The sequence below is a fragment of the Heteronotia binoei genome, chromosome 11, assembly GCF_032191835.1.
Source record: "Heteronotia binoei isolate CCM8104 ecotype False Entrance Well chromosome 11, APGP_CSIRO_Hbin_v1, whole genome shotgun sequence".
Lineage (NCBI taxonomy): Eukaryota > Metazoa > Chordata > Lepidosauria > Squamata > Gekkonidae > Heteronotia > Heteronotia binoei.
Window position 1 is genome coordinate 9,770,158 of NC_083233.1, and position 26,228 is coordinate 9,796,385.

At 51.8% G+C, this 26,228-nt stretch overlaps 2 protein-coding genes and 1 long non-coding RNA gene across 5 annotated transcripts; 2 read left to right on the plus strand and 1 right to left on the minus strand.

The window, feature by feature from the left end:
- Nucleotides 1-2,207: 2,207 nt before the first annotated feature.
- Nucleotides 2,208-6,867, minus strand: LOC132579680 (uncharacterized). The gene is made up of 3 exons (XR_009555984.1): nucleotides 6,367-6,867; nucleotides 3,169-3,990; nucleotides 2,208-2,877 (listed from the first exon to the last, which is right to left on the minus strand). It is a non-coding gene; the product is annotated as an uncharacterized LOC132579680 (long non-coding RNA).
- A 3,321-nt stretch (nucleotides 6,868-10,188) lies between these two features.
- LOC132579681 (uncharacterized) lies at nucleotides 10,189-17,244 on the plus strand. Its single transcript, XM_060250205.1, has 2 exons — nucleotides 10,189-10,565; nucleotides 14,752-17,244. Exons 1-2 carry the CDS (start codon nucleotides 10,244-10,246, stop codon nucleotides 15,978-15,980), a joined length of 1,551 nt encoding a protein of 516 aa, XP_060106188.1. The 5' UTR covers nucleotides 10,189-10,243; the 3' UTR covers nucleotides 15,981-17,244.
- A 3,992-nt stretch (nucleotides 17,245-21,236) lies between these two features.
- On the plus strand, nucleotides 21,237-25,380 carry LOC132579683 (uncharacterized). Of its 3 annotated transcripts, none has more exons than XM_060250210.1 (3): nucleotides 21,237-21,586; nucleotides 23,098-23,501; nucleotides 23,934-25,380. In XM_060250210.1, exons 1-3 carry the CDS (start codon nucleotides 21,277-21,279, stop codon nucleotides 24,153-24,155), a joined length of 936 nt encoding a protein of 311 aa, XP_060106193.1. In that variant the 5' UTR covers nucleotides 21,237-21,276; the 3' UTR covers nucleotides 24,156-25,380. The 3 variants fall into 3 exon arrangements, with proteins under 3 accessions (XP_060106193.1, XP_060106192.1, XP_060106191.1); XM_060250209.1 differs by having other exon boundaries at nucleotides 23,098-23,498; nucleotides 23,895-25,380; XM_060250208.1 differs by having other exon boundaries at nucleotides 21,284-21,586; nucleotides 23,098-23,609; nucleotides 23,865-25,380.
- Nucleotides 25,381-26,228: the final 848 nt, after the last annotated feature.

Sequence of the window (26,228 nt, forward strand, 5' to 3'; positions counted from 1 at the left end):
GTCTGAAGGAGGGAGGGGCGTTGTGAAGAAGCAAGGAATCAGGATGCAGAGCTACAATGCAAAGGTCACCAGCTCTTGATTAAAGCAGAGGAGAAAAGCTTAGAAAATTAGTGTTTGCAGTGAGATAAGAATCCCTCTGCAGCAGGAGTGAGGGGAGTTTTCCATTGTTCTGATTTTGTGAATGAACTCAGGTTAAGGAATTAACCCTCTGAGCATCTCTGCTTGAGGTGGCCCCTCTTCGATCAGCAGTGGGGTGTCCTCTCTACAGATCTCTACTTTCCCATGGACCTCACAGTGGCACATCCACATGGAGTTCTTCCTACTCTGGCTTGTTGGAAAGCTACAACAGTCTAGTGCATTTCAGGAGATAATCTGATAATTCAGGTGATAAAAGTGCTTTATACTGTAAATCTTATAAAAATGAGGGAAATATTGACTTCTTTGATTTATGCCTTATATCTCAAAAACAGTAAGGGACAGAGGCATCATTGGTATCCATTATTTGCAGAAGAATGGATTTGCTTTCCAACGGTGCTTTAAAATTTGAAACTGGTCACTCTCTCAAATGAGAAAAGGCAGGAAAAACTGACTTTGGTCTCCATGATAAAAAGTTTAAGCTACCGATCAGAACGAGTTATAACTTCAGAACATCCTACACAGATGGGCACTTTTCAGAAAGACATGAAGAAGTTTTGCCCCCTCAGCTGATTCTTAGGTCTTCTGATTCTTAGGTCACCTGGCCTAAGAGGCCCATCAGCTCAGGGACTTGCAGGCTTTGGGCAAGGAGATGACTGGAGATTTGGGGAGATGGAGCCGGGAGTGGGATCTCAGCAAGGTACAGTGCTGGAGGGCCCACCCTCCAAACAAGCCACTTGCTCCAGGGAAACTGATCCTGGCCATCTGGAGATCAGTTGTAATGGCAAGAGATCTCCAGGCGCCACCTGACAGTTGGCAACCGGAATGTGAAGTAATGCTCAGTCAAGCATCCTACAGCAGTCATCCTTGAATGGGCAGCTGCTGTGAAAGCCCTCTCAGCCCCACCCACCTCACAGAGTGTCTGTTGTAGAGGTAGAAGATATAGGCGATTGTGAGCTACTCTGAGTCTCTGATTCAGAGAGAAGGGCAGGGTATAAATCTGCAGTCTTCTTTGTCTCTCCTCAAGCGCTACCTCACATTTAGTGCCAAATACAGGAGAAGAGGCCCACACAAGAGATGGAGCAAAAGAACAGGAAAAACCCTATGGTGCAGAGGGGAAAAAAGATTTTTATTCAGGTATTTGGGATAACTGAATAAATCAAGGTGGGTCACCGTGACGGTCTGAAGCAGCTGAACAAGTGTGAGTCCCGTGGCACCTTTAAGACCAACAACGTTTTGTGAAGTTCTTTCCTTGCCTATAGAACAGAACAGGCAGCATCTTCACAACAGACAATCACAAAACTTTGTTGGTCATAAAGGTGCCCCTGGACTCACACTTTGTTCTGAATAAATCAGTTATTTTATCCACTGAACCACTGATTTCTCTCCCCCCGCCCCCATTTTTGCATCCCTCCTGTTAGGGCCACCGCCAGCAGACTGCCTTGAGTGGCAAAACCAGACTGCGAGGGACAGAACTGGGCTTGTCCCCACCCCCCGCCATACCCTAGATATCTCCTCTATCTGCCCCCTCCCAGCAGTGTCCACATCCTTGAAGGAGCAAACACTCTACATGAGAGCTGATTATCTGGGGCATGAATTCGAATCCTCTGAGACAGCCAGCTGCAGCCTCCTGGTAGGCAGGGCTGTTTTGTGGCACTACATCCTTTGTTGGAGGGGGGGGGGAGGCTCTAAGTCCTGAAGGGGGGATTGGTGGAAACCAGCGCAACCTTATATAGGAATACCAGCACAAATGGAGAAAAGCACTGCTGGTGGGTACTTAGGGTCTCTCTCGGCTTGGCTTCGCGAACGAAGATTTAAGAAAGGTGCAGTAGTCCACGTCTGCTGCAGGCTCGCTGGTGGCTGACAAGACCAATGCGGGTCAGGCGGGTCCGGCCACAGTGGCTGCAGGGAAAAGTCTGATTTGGGGTTGGTGCTGTAGCAGTGCGATTCTTCCTCAATCTCCTTTTGTCCTCAAGACCAGCTTAGGGTACTAAGACCATGAAACACTGAGCCAAAGTAAAGAGTATTCTGACGAGGGACAAAAGTCACCTGCCATTTAGGGAACCAAAACATAATTTATATCGTTTTTATTGATAGTTCACTCACACAATTACAAGCATAAAATGTAGGTTTAAAAACACACCATGGAAATTTGTATCAGAAGCATTCCATTCAGGGGACACATGTTTCCAGAGGCCCATGTTGTCTCATCAAGATTATTGCCCCCAAAGTTCACAAAATGCCCAAGCCGGAGATGTCAATAATCTGTCGTGTGGCACCATCACCCCATTGCTGGTGGGGGGCAAGAAGCCCCCAGGAAACAGAGAGAGGAATTCATTCAGCCCCAGCTACAGCCAAACACCAGAAGAATTCTTGCCAGGGAAGCTGGCGTGAAGCACATGACCCTGGGACGGAAGGCATCCGGGCAAGGCTGACCCCCAAGGATCCAAAATACGTTGCCTTCTGCAGTCGTTTCAAGAGAGCTGCTTGCAGGGACTTTTGCCTGCTCCCATGAAGCTGTGGGAATGAGTGAAGCTAAAGGAAATGAGTGCGGCTAAAGGATACAGTGGAATAAACACACTATGAGCCTGATCCTTTCTCCCCATGCCCTTGGTTTGGACAGAACCCCATAGAGACGGTTCTCCTCCTTTAAAGGCAGAGGCTTCAGTACAGGCTTTGTTTTCAAGAAAGAGGAGCATTCATTGGCCATTTAAACTTCAGGGACAAGCCCTGTATATTCTCCTGGTAGGGTGTTTTCGCACTTACCTTTTACTGGCGCGACCATCCTCCTGACGCCGGCGAATCTGCATGGATTTCGCACCAGAAGCGCCGGCGCACCCAGAAGCGCCGGCTACTTCCGTCGCTAAGCCAGCGCAAACGGAAATCGCAAAGATGCAGGAAAACGTTTGCGCTGGCTTAGCGACGGAAGTAGCCGGCGCAATGGGCTGCGCCGGCGCTTCTAGTGCGAAATCACTGCAGATCCGCCGGCGTGAGGAGGGTCGTGGCGCCAGTAAAACGTGAGTGCGAAAACACCCATGGTCTCACAGGACAAAGAAGGGTCATCTGCTGGCTACCAAGGCCAGGACAAGAGGGAAGAAGTGGACATGAAGCTCCCCTGGTTTCTGCTCTGTTCCCATTAAGGAAGGACAGGAGCATAATTTAAGTTGTCTAGGTAGGACTGGAATTCCTGTTTCTCTGAGATACAGCATTGATTGTGGGGCGGGGGGGATCATATACCCTTCTCTTCACCCTTATCACAACAAGTCATTTGCAAGAAGGTGCACAACTCTGGGCAAGGAAAACACTAACATTCTAATGGATAAAAACTAGTTAATACGTCCTTTGAAAGGGCATAATCACAGAGTCAGCTTCCTTAGTCTGAAAAGCATATTCCCCAAAAGTTTATTCCTCTATTTCCTTGACTCAGAAATCCAACTACAGCTGTGCAACAAGTAGGCATACCTAGCCATTACAGGTGACTCTCCAGGTAGTTCCCTGGCTTCCTGATGGTTCAAGCTTGATCTTGGGACTACAAGTCCAGAACATCTCCTGGAAGAGAGGAGACCACCGGATCATTTGGCTTTCCAGGTTTTGCCCGACGGAACTTCACCACAGGATCTGCCGAGGACAAGCCCTTGATGCTCAGAGCCTCTTCTGACCCCTCTTCTGACCCCTCTGCTTGGAAGCTACTGAGAGAAAAGTCGTCGTCGCCGTCTTGAGAGGAGGTGGAAGACCAGTCAACAGCCATATGCTTTTTGGCCAGCCGCTGTCGCAATTTAGACGACCACGAGCACATGCAAGCAGCGATGCTCATTATGAGGAACAGACCGGTGGTGCCATAAAAAAACCGTTTAACTGGAATAGAAAGAGCCAGTGTGACAAGCTGTCCCAGACAATCCAACACCTCCCCTGGTGTCCACACCAGCCCATCTCCACCCTTGGAACCCCCTGGCCTTCCCCACAAACTGATCCTTCCCCTCCAAGGACAGAATTATTCCTGTGCAGAAAAATGGCACCTCACACTGAAGGAGGTCATATGGACATATGAAGCTGCCTTCTACTGAATCAGACCCCCCTCGGTCCATCAAAGTCAGTATTGGCTACTCAGGCTGGCAGCGGCTCTCCAAGGTCTCCAACAGCTGAGGTTTTGCATGCCTACTTGCCTGGACCCTTTTTTTGGTTGGGGATTGAATCTGGGACCTTCTGCTTACCAAACAGATGCTCTACCACTGAGCCACCGTCCCTCCCCCAGTGTAATGAGAAGACAGCAGAGCAGAGAGAGGCCTTTCCCCCTGTAAGCATTGGACTGGCTTCAGTAAGGGATCTGGATCATGCCTATAGAGGTGCCCTGTTAGGGCTCAAGTCCCTGAGAGAGGGAGCAGCTGGACAGAAAACACTGGTGAATTCCCCAGTCAGACCATCCGAAGGAGAGATTTGAGGAGGGCAGAAAGCAGAGCAGGTGTTTCGGAGGGCAAAGATTCTCAAGTGCAAGTTCTAGCAGCAAAAGAGGATCTGGTCTTTGGTGGAGCTTGGGTGAGGATTTTGGACAGTGCTGGGGGGGCATTCTTCTGCAGGGTTCAGAATCAGGCTGCCAACTCCAGGTTGAGAGATTCCTGGAGATTTGCAGGTGGAGTCTGGAGAGGGACCTCAGTAGAGTAATAACGTCCTAGAGGCCACCTTCCTTCCATGACACCTGTTTTCTCCAGAGGAGCTGATTTGTCATCTAGAGACCAGGTATAGTTCTGGGAGATCTCCACCCCCACCTGGAGGGCTGGCAGCACTAATTCAGCATAGAACAGAGACCACCACACCTAAATCACTGGGACTGGCAGTTGTGTAGCTCTTTGCAGCAATGTATGGAAAAGGTGTAGGGGTAAGAACAGGCTTATTGTCTCAAATAACCAAGTGGGTTAGGAGGCATTTCCCCACACAGCTGTATAAAAATGGAAGGAAGCCCTAGCCTAGGCTATGACCATCAGGGAGGGACGGTGGCTCAGTGGTAGAGCATCTGCTTGGGAAGCAGAAGGTCCCAGGTTCAATCCCTGGCATCTCCAACTAGAAAGGGTCCAGGCAAATAGGTGTGAGAAACCTCAGCTTGTGACCCTGGAGAGCCGTTGCCAGTCTGAGAAGACAAGACTGACTTTGATGGACCAAAGGTCTGATTCAGTATAAGGCAGCTTCATATGTTCATTTAAAACCTTGGGGAGGGACGGTGGCTCAGTGGCAGAGCATCTGCTTGGGAAGCAGAAGGTCCCAGGTTCAATCCTTGGCATCTCCAAAAAAAAAAAGGGTCCAGGCAAATAGGTGTGAAAAACCTCAGCTTGAGACCCTGGAGAGCCGCTGCCAGTCTGAGAAGACAATACTGACTTTGATGGACCAAAGGTCTGATTCAGTATAAGGCAGCTTCATATATGTTCATACATTCAGGACTGCCAAGGAGAAAAAGACACGCAATATCCCATTCAGAAAACAGAGAGAGCTGGAGGCGGGTGTGTGTGGAGGAGACACAGCAACTAATCACTTGGCATGGAAGAACCAGCCCCTTATCAGCCCCAAACCAAGAGATAACAAAGGAACCTCCATGTTCAGAGGCAGCTATATGAGCGGCCAGGAAGAGGGGAAGCCCAGCTGGGGAGCTGTTTATGGGTCCCCGCAGCAGACAGGGCTTTGGTCTTACGCAGCAGGGGCTTCAAAGAGACAGGAATGGAGCTTCAGCCACACTTAAGCTGAGTGGTCTGCTCATATCACAACCCAACTGGAAGCATGACTGAGCAGCAGAGGGGCCAGCTTGCAACTAGGGCAGAACCCACAACCAGAACTAGGGCAGATGGGTCGCAAAGGGTTGCCAACCTCCAGGGAGGGCCCAGAGAGCTCCTGGAATTACAACTAATCTTCCAAACTGCCAGGTCAGTTCTCTAGAGAAAAATGGCTGATTTAGAGAACAGCAGCTGTGAGATTACGCCCACCAAGGTTCCCCCCTTTCCCCTCCCCCCAGGTTCCGCTCCCAAAGCACCAAGAATTTCCTCTCCGTCTTTAAACTGCCCCAAGTGCTGGCCTGGGAAACAACAGCAGCAAGGGAAAAGTTTAGGGAGAAAAGGACAAAGAAAGAAAAAAAGGGGGGTGGGGCTAACAAAAACATAAAAACAATGCAGTTGTCAAGGGAAGCCCCCATGCCGGGCAGAGAAAAGGTCCCCTTCACTGTTGCCCCAAAAGTGCCAAGAGCCCCCTTACGTGATCTGGTCGGAAGAGCTGTGGTCGCATCTCCAGGCAAAAATGCCGACAGGGTGGTTGTCTGGTTCAAACTAGTCACCATTGCTGGACCATCAGGAATCCTTGTTGCATCTGGGGAAGACTCTGTGGGTTGTGCCTCAGAGACCACCCCTTGGGTCCCCTCAAAAGCACCCACCGTACGTACCAACAGCATAAAAATACACAAAGTTATCTTTCCCATAGTGTATTACTGACCTGAACAATAGCAAAAAGGAAAACACAACCCCCTGACAACAATAAAAACCCCTTGCAAAAAGTCTTTAAAAAACAATCACGAGAACAGCCCAGCCAACCACCTTTTATACCACCTCCACCCCCTCCATGAGGCCTGGAAACTTGGCTACTTTCCCCACTAACCACTTCCACCTGCCTTGCATAAGTTGCTCCCCCCCCCCTCAACGAACAGCTCTCAAAGTCAATGATGAGGGGGGTGGGAACAACATGGAGCACTGCATTTACTCCAAAGTCAGTCAAACCTCTGTTTCCCCAGAAGAAAGACCTGCGATCAGGGTTGGCCCTGCCTCTAAGCAAACTAGGTGATAGCCTAGGGCGCTGGTCTTCTAGGGGCACAGAATTGGGCACCCTCATGTGACTCGGTGATGTAGGGTTGCCAATCCCCAGGTGGGGGCAGGGGATCCCCTGGTTTGGAGACACTCCCCCCCGCTTCAGGGTCGTCAGAAAGCGGGGGGAGGGGAGGGAAATGTCTGCTGGGAACTCTGTTATTCCCTATGGAGATTTATTCCCATAGAAAATCATGGAGAATTGATCCGCGAGTATCTGGGGCTCTGGGGGGGCTGTTTTTTGAGGTAGTAGCGCCAAATTTTCAGTATAGCATCTAGTGCCTCTCCCCAAAATACCCCCCAAGTTTCAAAAAGATTGTACCAGGGGGTCCAATTCTATGAGCCCCAAAAGAAGATGCCTCTATCCTTCATTAATTCCTATGGAAGGAAGGAATTGAAAAGGTGTGCCGTCCCTTTCAATGTGATGGCCAGAACTCCCTTTGGAGTTCAATTATGCTTGTCACAGCCTTAATCTTGGTTCCACCCCAATGTCTCTTGGCTTCACCCCCAAAGTCTCCTGGCTCCACCCTCAAAGTCCCCAGATATTTCTTGAATTGGACTTGGCAACCCTATGGTGATGTTATCAGTGAAGGGGGGGGGGGGGGGTGCCAGATGGTCTAAGGACAACCCTGCCTGTAATTTGCTGCTCATGGGTAGCCTCACTTGGAAGGAACACTTCCCAAAACGAACCCTTCCCAAATCCAGTGATCTGTGTGTTGGGAAGAGCCCACCAGCTTTATTTGCTCCAAAGTAACTCAGTCTTGTGTGTGTGCTGACTCAGAAGATGGTGGCTAGGGAGCTTGCGATGGATAGCCATGGGCTCAGGGGTAGCGTTGCTAGAGAGCAAGCCTTCTGGAGTTTCATGGGCCTTGCCTCCAAGGAGGTCTACCCATGCGACTGAGCGGCACCCCCTCCCTTTCCTTAGGAGCCAGCAGCCATTGGGGAAGCTCTTTCCAAGAAGACCTGCCTTGGAGCCAAGGCAGGGCTCCTCACAAGTCAGCCGATGCCAGACACTGGACTGGGAGAAGCGGAAGGTGTCTCCTTCTCCAGCATCCTGCAGGAGATATGCCAGCCACCCAGCCGATCCCCCCACTCCTTAAGCTGGGAATGGAGCCAACTGCTTGCTGGGTCTCTCTGGCTGGGGAGGGTGGCCAAGTGGGTGGGGACCATGGGTCTCCTCGGGAGGAAAGGGAGCTGGAAGACCTGGCCACCTCTTCGGCTAGGCAGGGCGGCAGCACCCCCCCGCCCACAGCGCTCCCCCAAAGTCTCATCTGCACGTCTGGAGCTGGGGAAGTATCTAAGTCAAGGTCCTTTGAATTCCACTGGGCCTCCTTGGGTGTAAGGCTCACTGACTTCTCTAACAGCACAATTCTGTGCTCTCGGGAGACCTGGAAATGATAGGAGTTGCTTCTGAAGGAACTGGCCCCTGCGCCGGCTACTCAGAAGCCCAGTCTGGAACTGGGTTGTTGTTCCGTTTCCCCTCCTCCTCCGGGCCCCAGCAGAAAGAGTGGCTTTCCCCTAGTGGGGGAAGGGGGCAGCTCAGTCAGGATCCCAGCTGGGGCACTGCTGGAAGTCAAGTGGGATGTCCCCCTCCCGTCTTCACTTAACCCAGCTTTAATTCCAGCTGAATGCAGAGCCCCTCCTGTTTTGCACGGCCTGCCCATCATCTGTGTCTGTCTTATTGCTTCATCTCTGTCTATTTTTCTATGTTGGTCTATCTTGGCTATCAATGCTGGACTAGCTCTCCTGGTTTCTAACACTGAACTTTTCCATTTTTATGTTATTTTATTGCATTTCTATCAGTAGGATTCACTCTACGCCAAACCAGCCCAGACGTGGCAGTCTCTCTCGTGTTTGAGAGATCTCGTTTGCCTTCCATTCTGTCTCTGGGAAGGTGGGGCCCTCAGCTTCTGCCACACAGCCGTCCTGCGAGGTAGTCTAGGCTGAGTGAAAGTAACTTTATTCTTATCACTCCTTTATTAATTTATTTTATTAATTTTTTGTGTGGCATCGGAAGCAATGTCTTGCCCCACCGGTGCCCCCCCCCCCATTTCCTGACTGCCGCCCACTCTGGCCCACTTATGGAGGGACGAGCATTTCAACCGGCCTCCAAGTGCTGACATTTTAAGCATGAAACTTCTAGGATAGGTCGACTGCCTTCTCAGCAAAAATTCAACAGGCAGAGTTTTCTCCTGAGACTGACTCCTCATGCACCTGTTGAACATGGGGTCCACCTGTGCAGGTTGCCACCCTGGCCAACTTCCCACTGAGCAGGGGCCATTTGAACACAGAGGGGCTTGCCTCTGAGTAGGTACACTCAGCATGATGCTCCAGGACAGAGGTCTGTACGTGAACCAGCTGCCAGCGTACAAGAGCTAAGTGTAAAGACGTCACCGCCTGTACCTGCAGAGGTGAACAAGCTCTTGGCCTCTCTGCATTCTGCAGAGTCCCTAGGCTGTTGTCCGCCACTTTTCCTGCCAGGCTTCTGACGCAACAGGGCTCCCACTTGTCTGCTTCTCCCCCCCTAACTCCACAGGGGTTGTGCTCTGGCTAGTCTTAGCTTCATAGTGACTTTGTTGAGGCTTCCCCTGCCCTATAGAGATAGTCTGGCTAAGACTGGTGTGACAGGCAATCATTCAATGGGCACATTTGGCGGACAGGCTTGGGGTAAAACTCTTCCTGTTGGATTTCTGTCTTTCTCAGAAAGCTGTTTGGAAAGTCAGTATATTGACTCAAAGGCAAGCCCTTTTGGGCTTTATGGGTGGGACTCATACACAAGAAGGCTTGGGTCTCAGTTTTTTGAGCCAGATCCCATACACGTTTGCCTGGAAGCAGCTCCCACTGCTGCCGATGGGACTTAGCCCGAAGTAAACGTAAGATGTGTGGCTTGTTCACATATGCTAAATATTGGAAACAGAGATGAGTTCCCAAATAACTCTCCCGATGAGCACGTGGTTAACAAGCAGGGAGCTCCATTGACCATCCCAGGGCTTTCTTCCGAGAAAACTCACACGCTGCTTTGAGTTACTTTAGTGCACACGTAGCTGGTGTGGAGCTCTCCCTAGTGAATGGATGACTGAAGCTGGAAAGGGCTAGTTGTCCTGGCGGGCCCATCACAGGTGGAGCAGATGAGGGTGGTTGGTGGAGATCTTGGGGATGGTCCAGAGGCCAATTAGGAACATCTGTTGGGGCTGCATAAAACCTGGCTGGCTGGAGCCACCGCTTGGATGTTTTGTTGAACTTTTCTTTTAGGGGGAGGGGGGGTGTCTTTGTGAGTTATGGGGGGTGGGGGTCTGTATGTTCTTGTCCTCTTGGGTCTCTTTGTGGTTGCAACTGAAAGGAACAAGGCTGTTGGGGCTGGCTGCTGGGTAAAGAGCAACAATAGAACCATCCACCCTCAACAATGCCCAGCAGAGTTTCCGGATGCAGACCCCAGGTTTTGCTGCCGCCTTTGCTATGGTGCCAACTGCTGCATGCCCAGAAGGCCCCGGGTGAACCAAGACAAGTGTCCCCCTATGGCCCGGCTGTATTGGCCTATCCGAGATCGCAGAGCAGCCCCTAATCCGGAGATTACACCTATCCAGCGCTGGGACTGGGACAGTAAGATGGCTTCCGTGTTCTTGTAATTGTTGAAGTTGTTTAAGCTAGGAAACTCTGGTTTTATTTGGGTGCTTCATTTATCTTCTGTTCCCACCACTGCAAAAAAAAAAAAAAGAAGCAGACTATAAATGGGCTTATATTGTCCTCCTCTGTTTTCTCCTCACAATGACCCTGGGAGGTGGGTTGGGCAGAGAGTTTGTGAGTGGCTCAAGGTCACCCAGCAAGCTTCTGTGGCAGAGGGGGGAGGTGAGCCCAGATCTCCCAGACTCCAGTCGGACCTTCTAATCACAGCACTGCTCTTGTTTTCTTCCCAAAGGGTCAAGAGTCCTTCCCGCCTCCCTTCCCTTTGTAGCCTTACCAGCCCTTCCCTTCAAAGGTTGCCAGCTCCAGGCAGGGAGATACTTGGAGACTGTGAGGGTGGAGCCTGGGGCACAGGGCCCACGAGTCCATCCGCCAAAGCGGCCTTGTCTTCCAGGGGAACTGAGCTCTGCTGCCCAGAGATCAATGGGAATAGTGTGGGGGAGATCTCCAGGCCCCACTTGGAGTTGGAGGCTGACAACGCTTCTTTGCCCTTCCTTTCCCCTTTGGTGTGGGATGTGACTGACGGGGTGCGTGTGTTGCTCTTCCTCAGTCATGGGACTCTTGGGGGTTGGGCTGGGTGCCTCTGTCTGCGCCACAGAGAGCTCCTCGGTCATATTGACAGGCTTGTCTGTGCTGCAGCTTGAATGGGCCTTGCTGGGGAAGTAGGGTTGCCAATCCCCAGGTGGGGGCAGGGGATCCTCCGGTTTGGAGGCCCTCCCCCCGCTTCAGGGTCATCAGAAAGCGGGGGAAGGAGAGGGAAATGTCTGCTGGGAACTCTATTATTCCCTAGGGAGATTTATTCCCATAGAAAATAATGGTGAATTGATCCACGGGTATCTGGGGCTCTGGGGGGGCTATTTTTTGAGGTAAAGGCACCAAATTCCCAGTATAGCATCTAGTGCCTCTCCCCAACATACCCCCCAAATTTCAAAAAGATTGGACCAGGGGGTCCAATTCTATGAGCCCCAAAAGAAGGTGCCCGTATCCTTCATTATTTCCTATGGAAGGAAGGAATTGAAAAGGTGTGCCGTCCCTTTAAATGTGATGGCCAGAACTCCCTTTGGAGTTCAATGATGCTTGTCACAGCCTTGATCTTGGCTCCACCCCTAATGTCTCCTGGCTCCACCCCCAATGTCTCCTGGCTCCCCCCCCAAAGTCCCCAGATATTTCTTAAATTGGACTTGGCAACCCTATGGGGAAGACCGAAGCCTGTTTATGGCAGGGCCTATGAGGCAGTCTCCCTAGGGGGACTGAAGGCTTCCCTTTGCGATGCCAACCTCCAGGTAGGGCCTGGGAATTCCAGCTGCTCTCCAGACCACAGAGATCACTCCCCCTGGAGATAATGGATGTTTTGGAGGGTGGGTTCTAGGGCACAGTACCCTGCTGAGATGCCTGGCTTCCCCAGGCTCCATCCCCAGATCTCCAGGTGTTCCCCCACCTGGATGTGGCACCTGTGTTCCTCCCCCATCCCCAGCCAGGAGCCAACCGGGACCTGCCCCCCTCCCTGCCCTGCCCAGCCCTGCGGTTGCTTCCCAGCCCCTGGGACGCTGGCTCTCGCTCTTGGCTGCGGCTAGTGGGGGGCTGGCTGTGGCATCCAACCTGGTGAACCCGAATGGGGAGGTCTTGCAGGAAAGGGCCTGTGGGGTCTCTCGCTTTTACGATTGTCAACAATATATCACTTTTGAGCCCTCCTCCCATTCTTAAATGCAGGGGCGAACCAGACGCCTTTGTCTCTGTTGCTGGACCCTCCCTGTAAGGACTGCCAGCTCCGTGGTGGGGAATAAGTGGAGACTGGGAGGGGAGGGGCTCAATGGGGGTCGAAGGCCATGGGGTTCCTCCCCCAAAGCATCTCTTTTCTCCCAGGGAACTGATCTCTCTGGTCTGCAGATCAGCTGTTATTCTGGGAGATCTCTAGTTGTTGCCCTGAGCCGTTCTGAGCAAATGGCAGTTTGAAGCTTGCGGTGGAGACCTTGTGTGTCTTCGCTAGATGCGTCTTAAGAATTTGTCTGAATGTTTTTGGCAGTTTTGGAGTCCTGAACAAGTGTTGAGAATAAGTTCAATGACGTTCTTAATATGGAAATATAAACGGTGGAGTGTCCTTTGCTGGAAGAATATTCGAAGGAGGAGCACAAAGTCGACTTCCTGTCCACTGGAACTCTACGACTCATGACTTTTTTATCCTGTCTACTTGGGGGAATTGTAATAGTTCTTACTGTCAGTAGCAATTACTGTCTTTACCTTTAGAATCGATTGTAAAAAAAAGGTAAAGGCAGTTCCCTGTGCAAGCACCAGTCGTTTCCAACTCTGGGGTGACGTCTCATCACGACATTTTAACGGCAGACGTTTTACGGGGTGGTTTGCCATTGCCTTCCCCAGTCATCTACACTTTCCCCGCAGCAAGCTGGGGACTCATTTTACCGACCTCGGAAGGATGGAAGGCTGAGTCGACCTCGAGCCGGCTACCTGAACCCAGCTTCCGTTGGGATTGAGCTAGAATTGTGAGCAGAGTTTAGGACTGCAGTGCTGCAGCTTTACCACTCCGCGCCACGGGGCTCTTAGAATCGATTGTAGCTTTTTGCGATGTATAGTAATGTTGGTCACTATAACTTTGTGGTTGTTTTTGTATATATGCCACCTGGAGGTTGGCAACCCTACACAGAGCCGGGAAAAGGAGCAGAACAAACAGCCCAACACCAAAGGCTTGCTGTATACAGTATATATGGTTGTTTGTCCTCCCCCCCCCCTCAGTGGCCTTTGATTTTTGGCCTCTGAAAAACAGGACTGAAATGTAGTATTTGAGGCCACTCTCCCCTTAGGGTTGCCAATGTCCTGGTGGGACCTGGAGATCTTCTGCAATTGCAACAGGTCACAAGGCTGCAGATATCAACCCCCCCCCCTGGTGAAAATGGCCCCTTGGAGTGGGGAGCTCTATGGTGGGACACTCCACTGAGGTCCCTCCCCTCCCCAGAGTCCACCCACAAAACCTCCAGGAATTGCCCACCTGGAGCAGGCAACCCCGGGGCGCAAGAGATCTCCCCATGCTAAGTTTGACGCACTAGCCATGGTTCAGTGGCAGAGCCTCTGCTTGGCATGCAAAAGCCCCCTCCCCCCGCCCCCACACAGTGCCTGGCCTCTGGAGTAGGAAGGATCAGGCCCAAGACCTCGTTTCTGTCTGCAGGGGAGACAGTGCAGGTCTTTTGCACAGGAAGGATTCTGCCCTTGGATCCGGGAGGGCTGCCAGCTCTGGGATGGTTTGGAGGCGGAGACTGGAGATGGGGGAGGGTTGGAGGGAGGGACTTCCACAGGATAGAATGCCCCTGAGCCCACCCCCCAAAGCAGCCATTTCCTCCTGCCAGGTGCGCCTGCCAGCTAAGCAGCTCCGTGGTGCAGAGTGGTAAAGCTGCAGTAGTGCAGTCTGAACTCTCTGCTCACGACCTGAGTTCGATCCCGGCGGAAGCTGGGTTCAGGTAGCCGTCTCAAGGTTGATTCAGCCTTAAATCCTTCCGAGGTCAGTCAAAGGAGTCCCCATCTTGCTGGGGGGGGGAAGGTAGATGACTGGGGAAGGCAATGCCAAACCACCCCATAAAAAAGTCTGCCGTGAAAATGTCGTAATGCAACATCACCCCAGAGTTGGAAATGACTGGTGCTTGCACAGGGGACTCCCTTTACTGTTTACCTTTAAGCCTGCCAGGTCTCCCGGCCACTGATGGGGGTAGAGCGGATGGATTCAGGTTGGAGAACTCCTGGAGATCTGTGGGTGGAGCCTGGGAGGACAGAACCTCAGTGGGGTAGAATGTTACACAGCCCCCCCCACCCCATCCCAGCAGGCATTTCCTTCCCTTGGGAACTGGTCTCTTGGTCTGGAGGTGAGCTGTATCTCCAGGAGATCCCCAGGTCTCACCTGGAGGCTGGCATCCCTGTCATCTGGAGATTGATCATACTAGGGGGACCACTCTCAGGGCCACCTGGAGGCTGGCAATGGCTGTTTGTGCTGACACAGCAAGACCGAGGGGGGGAGGCAGTTTCAAAGGGAGGTGAAAAATGCAAGGGGTTGGGTTGGGGTGTCTGCAAGGATGACTCACATGGGCTTTCTTTCTGTTTTCAGTTTTCTGTTACGTTGCCATCCTCACTGGACTTTCAGTTATAGTTGTCGTCTTGGTAACCGTCAGGTGCTACCTACATTGCAAAAGGTGTTGGAAATTCTGCCGGAAATTCTGCCACAGAGAGGAACAGATCCGAGGCAGCGGCGATGTCCGGTCTTCCAGCATCATTTTTCGGCGCGCTCAAAGGTTCAGCAATCTCCCTGACCTCCTCCTTCGACCCTACGTTCCACTTTGGGAAGCCCAACCACCATACTCTCTGGAAGACCCCCGAAGGACCCACAACTCGCCACCCCCATATCCTGGACAATCTGCAGAAGACCCTCAAGGAATCCGTAACTTGCCACTGCCATATTCTAAAGGACCTGTGGTGGCATTCCACCATTCAAGATCTCAAGCACAAGATGATACGGTGGTCCTCTTCCCTGTGCTGGTGGCCCCACCAGAGGCAGCTGCATCTGGTGGTGTCCCAAAGGAGGTGTCCGCGACTGGCGGTGCCCCAGACAAGGTGGACAAGCTGGAGGCGGCTGCAACTGGCACTGCCCGGAAGGAGGTGGACTGGCCAGAGGCGGCTGCAACTGGCACTGTCTGGGAGAAGGTGGACTGGCCAGAGGCAGCTGCAACTGGCACTGTCCGGGAGAAGGTGGACTGGCCAGGGGCGGCTGCAACTGGCACTGTCCGGGAGAAGGTGGACTGGCCAGGGGCGGCTGCAACTGGCACTGTCCGGGAGAAGGTGGACTGGCCAGAGGCGGCTGCAACTGGCACTGTCCGGGAGAAGGTGGACTGGCCAGAAGCGGCTGCAACTGGCACTGTCCGGGAGAAGGTGGACTGGCCAGAGGCGGCTGCAACTGGCACTGTCCGGGAGAAGGTGGACTGGCCAGGGGTGGCTGCAACTGGCACTGTCCGGGAGAAGGTGGACTGGCCAGGGGCAGCTGCAACTGGCACTGTCTGGGAGAAGGTGGACTGGCCAGAGGCGGCTGCAACTGGCACTGCCCGGGAGAAGGTGGACTGGCCAGAGGCGGCTGCAACTGGCACTGCCCGGGAGAAGGTGGACTGGCCAGAGGCGGCTGCAACTGGCACTGTCCGGGAGAAGGTGGACTGGCCAGAGGCGGCTGCAACTGGCACTGTCCGGGAGAAGGTGGACTGGCCAGGGGCGGCTGCTTCTGGCGGTGCCCCGGATGCAGACCTCCTGGAGGTGGCTGTTTCTGGTGGTGCCCCCAAACCTCCTGAATGATCAGGATGCCAGTAGCCAATTTGCAGACCTGCTATTAATAGAGAGGCTGGGAATCCTGCCCGCTGCATAACTGTGGCTTGCTTTTAGGGTCAAGAAAATAGAGTCATCACTGATGCTTCTTTTAGGGTTTAAGGCTTTTTTCCATGATTCTGCTTTTAGGCTTAAGGGTCTTTGTTTTTTTCCCATGATCATGCTTTTTAAAACTTTGTATTAATTAGGCTTTTATCCACACTTGTGTTTTAGTACTTTGCTTGCCCAGTGTTGTTTTTCTCCTTGCAAATCGTTTACTGTGACAAGGGTGAATGAAGAGGTGTCTTAACGTTCCCATCAATGTCACAGCTCTGAGGAGCTGATCTTGGAGACGGAAGCTCCATTCCACCTGGGCATCACTGCAGCTGCCTGTATCTTAAGGGTGCAGAATTCAAATGGTGTGTGTGTGTTGGGGTGGGGGTCCATGTCAGCTCTGCCCTCTTGCGTTTTGTGTTTCCTTTGCAAGGAAACAAGCTGGCTTGGGTGACCCTGAGCCAGCCAGGTTGCGTCTGGTGACGTCACAGAATGTTCAGGATTGCTTTGCCCAAAGGTCACATGCTCAGTGAATGCTTCTGTGTCTCCGAAAGGAAATTTGGTGCAAGGGCTCTGCCTCTAAAGGGGAACCACGTCTACATGGAACTATTTTGTGTTCAGTACACGGGGGTGGTGGTGGGAATGGAACAAATAAGAGGGTGGTTTTGTTTTCTTCAGAGTGTTGTTGGGTCCTAATCCTTCCTCTTTATGGGCAGAGCTGCTTCTGTGCACAGTTCAAGTGGCATCACTGGGGAGTCTTGTGTCATCCAAAGGCTGATGGACCTGCAATTTTAAAAAGATATCCTGGGCAAGAAAAGGTATTGTTGGACTACCCTATGGGTCAAGCCCTGATGTGCTACCTCTCAAGGGATCGGGCTTTTGGGGTGGCTTGCCTGGGAAGAATTATTTTTGTGAACACGAACATGAGCATGAACATCTCTCCCGCCCCATGAGCTGGGGATGCTTGCAGAGCTGCCGCTGGGCAGTCAGCCCCTTGGCACGCTGAGAAGGATTTCTCCAACTTGGGCATTATAGGAACCTGCCGGTGTATTAATGTTGACAAGATCAAGTGGACACTCCACAATGTCTGTCCCTTGAATGGAATGTTTTTTGAATTGTCTGTTCTCAAATTGTCTTGTTTGTTCTGTAACTGTCTGAACCAAATTATCAATAAAAATCTTGTGGTTTGTCGTCTTCTTTACGTGGCTGGTGGCCCTGATCTTCCTTGTGTCTTCACTTTGCTCCAGCTGGAAGCAGCCAGCGGCACTGCCCAGGGATACAACTTTGCACCCAGGAGGGGCACCCTGCCCCTTCTTCCCACCTTTGGGCTTTCCTGTTTGTTGCTTCAAGGTTTGGGGGCTCAAAGGCAAGAGAAGAGTGGCCGGAGGATTTAAAGGTAGCTCCAGGCTGGGGATCTCCGTTTGCCTGTTGTGCCAACTGTTCACCGGGGAAGCAGTAGTTGGGTGCACTTGGGGAAAGCAAAACTGATTTCCTTTACACCATCACATTTGTTCCTCAACAGGAACCCAGCTTAGCTTCTTCCTATCCTATGAGCCTATGGGATAGAATAGACTCCCATTCTATCCTGTGAACCCATAGGATAGAAATGAGGGATTGGTCCACTTCTGCGGCGCAGCACTACAGAAGGTATTTTAAAGAGGTGGTGTGGGGGGAGAGATTCCCTCCCTGGTTTTGCCCCCCTGGGGTGCAAAAGGAGGGAGAAAGCCCCACTGCCCATGTCTCTTGGGGTCTCCAATAAGTGAGGGGAGAATCTTTCCCTGCTTTTGCATCCCAGGGGTGCAAAAAGCCCCACTGGAGAAAGCCCCAGTGCTCATGCCCCTTGGAAGATTCCCAGACCCCCGCATGGGGAAACCCAGAGATGGCCGTGGTAGTGGTGTGTATGTGTGGGGGTGCATTTTGGCACCCCCAGAAGGCCAATGTGCCAGACAATCGCCTAGTGGCAGGGCCTCCCCTGGCCTTGTCATTGCTGGCAGTCAAGTGGGATATCTCACTCCCTCATTCAGCTGACCAAACTTTAATTCCAGCCGAAGGGAAAGGGAATCCAGTGCCCCTCCTGTTTTGCACGGCCTGCCTGTCATCTACCTATCTGTGTCTGTGTCTCTGGGTTGGTTTTAGGGTTGCCAAGTCCAATTCAAGAAATATCTGGAGCCTTTGGGGGTGGAGCCAAGAGGAAGATTGCGACAAACATAACTGAACTCCAAAGGGAGTTCTGGCCGTCACATTTAAAGGGACCACACCTTCTAAATGCCTTCCTTCCATAGGAAATATTGAAGGATAGGGGCACCTTCTTTTGGGGCTCATAGAACTGGATCCCCAAGTCTAATATCTTTGAAACTTGGAGGGTGTTTTGAGGAGAGGCACCGGCTGCTATGCTGAAAATTTGGTGCCTCTACCTCAAAAAACAGCCTGCCCAGATACCCATGGATCAATTCTCCATTATACTCTATGGGAATTGGTCTCCATAGGGAATAATGGAGTCCCCAGCAGACATTTCCCTCCCCCCCCCCTCTTTCTGATGTCCCTGAAGCGGGGGGGGGGGAGGGCCTCCAAACAGAGGGATCCCCTTCCTGCACCTGGGGATTGGCAACCCTAGTTGGTCTCTCTACCTGCCTCTCAGTGGTCTTTCTTTCTGTGTTGGTCTAGTTAGGATCTATCCTGGTTTCTAACACTGAACTTTAAAATTTTTATTTGTTATTTTTTCGATTTATACATAAAGCCAAGCCAGCCCAATCATGGCTGTGCTTCTCTCTCTCTCTCTCTTTTCCAAGAGATCTCATTTGCCTTCCATTCCGTCTCTGGGAAAGCGGGGCCCTCTGCTTGTTCCACACAACAGTCCTGCAAGGTAGTCTAGGCTGAGAGAAGGTAACTTTATTCTTATCACTCTTTTATTTTGTTGATTTTTGGTGTGGCATTGGAAGCAATGGCATGCCCCAACAGTGCCCCCCACCCCAAATTTTCTGGCTGCCGCCCACTCTGGCCCGCTTAAGAACATAAGAGAAGCCATGTTGGATCAGGCCAATGGCCCATCCAGTCCAACACTCTGTGTCACATAAGAACATAAGAGAAGCCATGTTGGATCAGGCCAATGGCCCCTCCAGTCCCACACTCTGTGTCACATAAGAACATAAGAGAAGCCTTGTTGGATCAGGCCAATGGCCCCTCCAGTCCAACACTCTGTGTCACAGAAGAACATAAGAGAAGCCATGTTGGATCAGGCCAATGGCCCATCCAGTCCAACACTCTGTGTCACATAAGAACATAAGAGAAGCCATGTTGGATCAGGCCAGTGGCCCATGTAGTCCAACACTCTGTGTCACATAAGAACATAAGAGAAGCCATGTTGGATCAGGCCAGTGGCTCCTCCAGTCCAACACTCTGTGTCACATAAGAACATAAGAGAAGCCATGTTGGATCAGGCCAATGGCCCATCCAGTCCAACACTCTGTGTCACACAGTGGCAAAAAAAAAAAAAAAATTATGTATACACACACACTGTGGCTAATAGCCACTGATGGACCTCTGCTCCATATTTTTATCTAAACCCCTCTTGAAGGCGGCTATGCTTGTGGCCGCCACCACCTCCTGTGGCAGTGAATTCCACATGTTAATCACCCTTTGCTTACGGAGGAGCAGAACTCATTTCAACACGGAGGGACTTGCCTCCAACTTCTAACGTTCTGTCTTCTCAGTTTTTATGGAAAAGGCAGAATTTCAACAGGCAGAGTTTTATCCCTGGACTGACTCTCCCTCCAAATGCACCTGTTGAACGTGGGATCCACCTGTATAGATTGCCCCCCTGGCCAACTTCCCGCTGAGCAGGGGCCGTTTGAACACAGAGGGGTTTGCCTCTGAGTAGATACGCTCAGCTTGATGCTCCAGGACAGAGGTTTCTATGTGAACCAGCTTCCAATGTACAAGAAAGAAATCACCCAGGGGTCATTTTGTAGAAAAAGAGATGCTGGAGCTCCATAGCATAACTCGTGTGCATCTGCCACACACCCCGGACATTACCAGAAGGTGTACTGGATTATATCAGCTCAGCAACTACCTTAAAATGCTTCTTGAATTATAATTGTCAAAACAAAACCTTACTCCTATCATACTTTTAAAAACTACTTTCTCCTACATGGCCACAGTGGCGTGATGAAGATTTCCATTTGTCTGTTTTATGTTTTGGTTATTTCCCCATTGTATGTGGGGGAAAATATTAGAAAGAAATCCAGTCTTAGACTTCAGCAAAGTTCTCACAGAGGGGTTGAACAGTGGAGCCCGGAAGCAATTTTTTTTTTTGGGGGGGGGGGCGGGGTTTAAGAAAGCACAATAAAATTTGGAGGTTCCAGAGCTTGGCCCCTGTGAGCTCCTGCCCACAATGAGGCTTGCCTGCTGCAGAGGTGATCCAGCTCTTGGCCTCTCTGCATTTTGAGCTGTTGTCCACCACTTTTCCTGCCAGGCTTCTGACCCAGCAGGGCTCCCAGCTGTCTGCTTCTCCCCAGGAGTTGATCTTTTGCTAATCTTAGCTCCGTAGTGAGTTTGTTGGGGCTTCCCCTGCCCTATAGAGATAGTCTGGCTAAGACTGGTGTGACAGGCAATCATTCAATGGGCACATTTGGGGGACAGGCTTGGGGTAAAACTGAATGTTGGATTTCTGCCTTTCTCAGGAAAACTATTTGAAAACGCAGTAGATCGACTCAAAAGCAAGCCCTTCTGGGCTCAATGGGTGGGACTCATACACAAGAAGGCTTGGAGCTCAGCCTTTACAGCCAGATCCCCCACGTGTTTGCCTGGAAGGAGTTTCCACTGCTGCCAATGGGACTTACTCCCAAGTAAATGCAAAATGTGTGGCTTGGTCACATATGCTACATTTTCAGCACAGAGATAAGTTTCCAAGTAACTCTCCCTATGAGCAGATGGTTATCAAGAATTGACCCCATGACCATCCTAGGGCTTTCTTCCAACTGAGTTACTTTAGTGCACACATAGCTGTGTGGGGCTTCCCCAGCCAATGGATCAGTGAAGCTGGAAAGGGCTAGTTGTCCTGGTGGGCCCATCACAGGTGGAGCAGGTGAGGGTGGTTGGTGGAGATCTTGGGGATGGTCCAGAGGCCAATTAGGAACATCTGTTGGGGCTGCATAAAACCTGGCTGGCTGGAGCCACCTCTTGGATGTTTTGTTGAACCTTTCTTTTAGGGGGAGGGGGGGTGTCTCTCTGAGTTATGGGGTGTGGGGGTCTGTATGTTCTTGTCCTCTTGGGTCTGTTGGTGGTTGCCACTGAAAGGAACAAGGCTGCTGGGGCTGGCTGCTGGGTAAAGGGCAACAATACAACGATCCACCCTCAACAATGCCCAGCAGAGTATCAGGGTGCAAATGCCAACTTTTGCTGCCGCCTTTGTTATGGTCCCAACTGCTGCGTACCCGGGAGGCCCCCTAAGGACACATGTCTACCTAAGGCCTGGATGTATCGGGCTGTCCGAGATCGTAGAAGAGCCCCTGATGTGAAGATTAAAGATACCCAGAGAGAGGAAGGTAAGATGGCGTCCGTGTTTTTGTAAATAATGAAGCTGCTTAAGTGAGGAAACTCAGGTTTTATTTGTGTCTTCATTTATTTTCTGTTCCCCGCCCCCGCAAAAAAGAAGAAGCATAGTCTAAGTGGGCTTATATTGTCCTTCTCGGCTTTGTCCTCGCACCAACCCTGGGAGGTGGGTTGGGCAGAGAGTTTGTGATGGGCTGAAGGTCACCCAGCAAGCTGTGGTAGAAGGGGGAGGTGAGCCCGGATCTCCCAGACTCCAGTCAGACCTTCTAATCACAGCGCTGCTCTTGTTTTCTTCCCAAAGGGCCGAGACTCCTTCCTGCCTGCCTTCCTTCCTTTGTAGCCTTACCGACTCTTGTTTGTCTGGTTGGCTCTTTCCTTCAAAGCCTTTCTGCAAAGGTTGCCAGCTCCAGGCAGGGAGATAGTTGGAGACTGTGAGGGTGGAGCCTGGGGCACAGGGCCTGTGAGTCCATCCGCCGAAGCGGCCTTGTCTTCCAGGGGAACTGAGCTCTGTTGCCTGGAGATCGATGGGAATAGTGTGGGGGAGATCTCCAGGCCCCACTTGGAGTTGGAGGCTGACAACCCTTCTTTGCCCTTCCTTTCCCCTTTGGTGTGGGATGTGACTGACGGGGTGTGTGTGTTGCTCTTCCTCAGTCATGGGACTCTTGGGGTGCCTCTGTCTGCTCCACATGGGCTGGGTGCCTCTGTCTGCTCCACAGAGAGCTCCTCGGTCATATTGACAGGCTTGTCTGTGCTGCAGGTTGAATAGGCCTTGCTGGGGAAGACCAAGGCCTGTTTATGGCAGGGCCGATGAGGCAGTCTCCCTAGGGGGAATGAAGGCTTCCCTTTGGGATGTCAACCTCCAGGTGGGACCTGGGGATCACCCAGGATTACAACTCCTCTCCAGATCACAGAGATCAGTTCTCCTGAAGGGAGGGATTCTGCCCTTGGATCCGGGAGGGCTGCCAGTTCTGGGATGGGAAATACCTGGAAGGTTTGGAGGGCGGAGCCTGGAGATGGGGGAGGGTTTGCGCAAGGGAAGGGGGGACATCCGCAGGATAGAATGCCCCTAAGCCCATCCTCCAAAGCAGCCATTTCCCCCAGGTGAGGCTGCCAGGTCCCCCGGCCACTGATGGGGTAGAGCAGGTGGATCCAGGTTGGGGAGATCCTGGAGATCTGTGGGTGGAGCCTGGGAGGACAGGGACCTCAGTGGGGTAGAATGTTACGCAGCCCCCACCCCCCACCCCCAGCGGGCATTTCCTTCCCTTGGGAACTGGTCTCTTGGTCTGGAGCTCCCCAGGTCCCACCTGCAGGCTGGCATTCCTGTCTCCTGGGGAGCTGATCTTGGCCATCTGGAGATCGATTTTATTAAGGGGGCATCTCTCAGGGCCACCTGGAGGCTGGCAATGGCTGTTTGAGCTGACACACAGTTTAAAGGGGAGTTGAAAAAATGTAAAGTTGGGGTGTCCGTGAATGTAACTGACATGGACTTTCTTTCTGTTTTCAGTAGATCTTTTGCTCCTTGCATTTATTATAGTGGCTGTCTTCTTGATAGCCACTGTCTGTTTCTACCCGGATTGCATAAGGTGCTTGAAATTCTGCTGGAACCCCTCTGACAGAGAGGAACAGGCCCAACCCAGAGTCAACATCCCATCTTCCAGGGTCCTTTTTCACAACCCTCCAAGGTCCAACGATCTCTCTGACTTCCTTCCTCGACCCTACACTATACCTAGGGGAGACCCACCACCATACTCTCTGGTAGACCCTCAAAGACCCCGTGACTTGCCACCCCCATATCCTGGACAATCTGCAGAAGACCCTCAAGAAATCCGTAGCTTGCCACTGCCATATTCTGAAGGACCTGTGGTGGCATTCCACCATTCAAGATCTCAAGCACAAGATGACACAGTGGTCCTCTTCCCTGTGCTGGTGGCCCCACCTGAGGCAGCTGCAACTGGCAGTATCCCAGAGGAGGCGTCTGCAACTGGCGGTGCCCGGGAGGAGGTGGACTGGCCAGGGGTGGCTGCAACTGGCAGTACTCAGGAGGAGGTGGCTGCAACTGGCACTGCCCAGGAGGAAGTGGACTGGCCAGGGGTGGCTGCAACTGGCACTGCCCAGGAGGAAGTGGACTGGCCAGGGGTGGCTGCAACTGGCACTGCCCGGAAGGAGATAGACTGGCCAGGGGTGGCTGCAACTGGCACTGCCCAGGAGGGGGTGGATTGGCCAGAGGCGGCTGCAACTGGCAGTACCCAGGAGGAGGTGGACAAGCCAGAGGCGGCTGCAACTGGCACTGTCCAGGAGGAGGTGGACTGGCCAGAGGTGGCTGCAACTGGCAGTACCCAGGAGGAGGTGGCTGCAACTGGCACTGCCCAGGAGGAAGTGGACTGGCCAGGGGTGGCTGCAACTGGCACTGCCCAGGAGGAGGTAGACTGGCCAGGGGTGGCTGCAACTGGCACTGCCCGGAAGGAGGTGGACTGGGCAGAGGCAGCTGCTTCTGACGGTGCCCCGGATGCAGACCTCCTGGAGGCAGCTGTTTCTGGTGGTGCCCCCAAACTTCCTGAATAATCAGGATGCCAGTAGCCAATTTGCAGACCCGCTATTAATAGAGAGGCTGGGAATCCTGCCCGCTGCATAACTGTGGCTTGCTTTTAGGGTCAAGAAAATAGAGTCGTCACTGATGCTTCTTTTAGGGTTTAAGGCTTTTTTCCATGATTCTGCTTTTAGGCTTAAGGGTCTTTGTTTTTTTCCCATGATCATGCTTTTTAAAACTTTGTATTAATTAGGCTTTTATCCACACTTGTGTTTTAGTACTTTGCTTGCCCAGTGTTGTTTTTCTCCTTGCAAATCGTTTACTGTGACAAGGGCGAATGAAGAGGTGTTTGAATGTTCCCATCAGTGCCACAGCTCTGAGGTGCTGATCTTGGAGACGGAAGCTCCATTCCACCCGGGCATCACTGCAGCTGCCTGTATCTTAAGGGTGCAGAGTTCAAATGGTGTGTGTGTGTTGGGGTGGGGGTCCATGTCAGCTCTGTCCCTCTTGCATTTCCATTGCAAGGAAACAAGCTGGCTTGGGTGACCCTGAGCCACCCGGGTTGCGTCTGGTGACGTCACAGAATGTTCAGCAATGCTTTGCCCAAAGGTCACATGCTCAGTGAATGCTTCTGTGTCTCCGAAAGGAAATCCGGAGCGAGGGCTCTGCCTCTAAAGGGGGGAACCACGTCTACATGGAGCTATTTTGTGTTCAGTACACGGGGGGGGGGGGGGGGAATGGAACAAATAAGAGGGTGATTTTGTTTTTTTCAGAGTGTTGTTGGGTCCTAATTCTTCCTCTTTATGGGCAGAGCTGCTTCTGTGCACAGTTCAAGGCTGATGGACCTGCACTTTTTAAAAGATATCCTGGGCAAGAAAAGGTATTGTTGGACTACCCTATGGGTCAAGCCCTGATGTGCTACCTCTCAAGGGATCGGGCATTTGGGGTGGCTTGCCTGGGAAGAATTATTTTTGTGAACACGAACATGAGCATGAACATCTCTCCCGCCCCATGAGCTGGGGATGCTTGCAGAGCTGCTGCAGGGCAGTCAGCCCCTTGGCACACTGAGAATTTCTCCAACTTGGGCATTATAGGAACCTGCCGGTGTATTAATGTTGACAAGATCAAGTGGATCCTCCACAATGTCTGTCCCTTGAATGAAATGTTTTTTGAATTGTCTGTTCTCAAATTGTCTTGTTTGTTCTGTAACTGTCTGAACCAAATTACCAATAAAAGTCTCGTGGTCTGTCTTCTTCTTTACGTGGCTGGTGGCCCTGATCTTCCTTGTGTCTGCACTTTGCTCCAGCTGGAAGCAGCCAGCAGCCATCCGGGGATTGCTGGATTGCTGGCGGGAGTCTGGCCATGGCACTGCCCAAGGATACAACTTTGCGCCGAAGAGGGTTCCCCTCTCTCCCTCCCTCCCTGGGCCCTCCTGGCACTAGGTGGGCGCACTTCAAGAAAGCAAAACTGATTTCCTTTACATCATCACATTTGTTCCTCAGCAGGAACCCAGGTTAGCTCCTTCCAACGTTCTCCCAAGGTGCTGCAGATCAGGCGCTGTCAGTGGACTGGTTGCGAATAAAATCATTCTTGCAAAGGCATTCCTATCCTGTTAGCTCACAGGATAGAATAGACTCCATTCTCCCCTCCCGCCTTGTTGGTTTACCTCTTTCAATCCCTGTTTATATTTGAATCCCATTTTTTCATTGTTATTTCTCTTCTGTTTCATGCAGTCAATGGAGTACAGTGAATCATAACCCCCCCCCCCCCCTCTATTCTATCTCATGGTCCATAGCACAGAATATAGGGAGTTGGCCACCTCTGCGGGGTGATGCTACAGAAGGTGTTTTAAAGAGGCGTGGGTGGGATTATCTCCCTGGTTTTGTCCTTCTGGTGTGCAAAAGCAGGGAGAAAGCCCCATTGTCCATGCCTCTTGGGGTCTCCAATAGGTGAAGGAGGAACCTTTCCTTACATAAGAACATAAGAGAAGCCATGTTAGATCAGGCCAATGGCCCATCCAGTCCAACACTCTGTATCACACAGTGGCAAAAATTTTTTATATATACACACACACTGTGGCTAATAGCCACTGATGGACCTCTACTCCA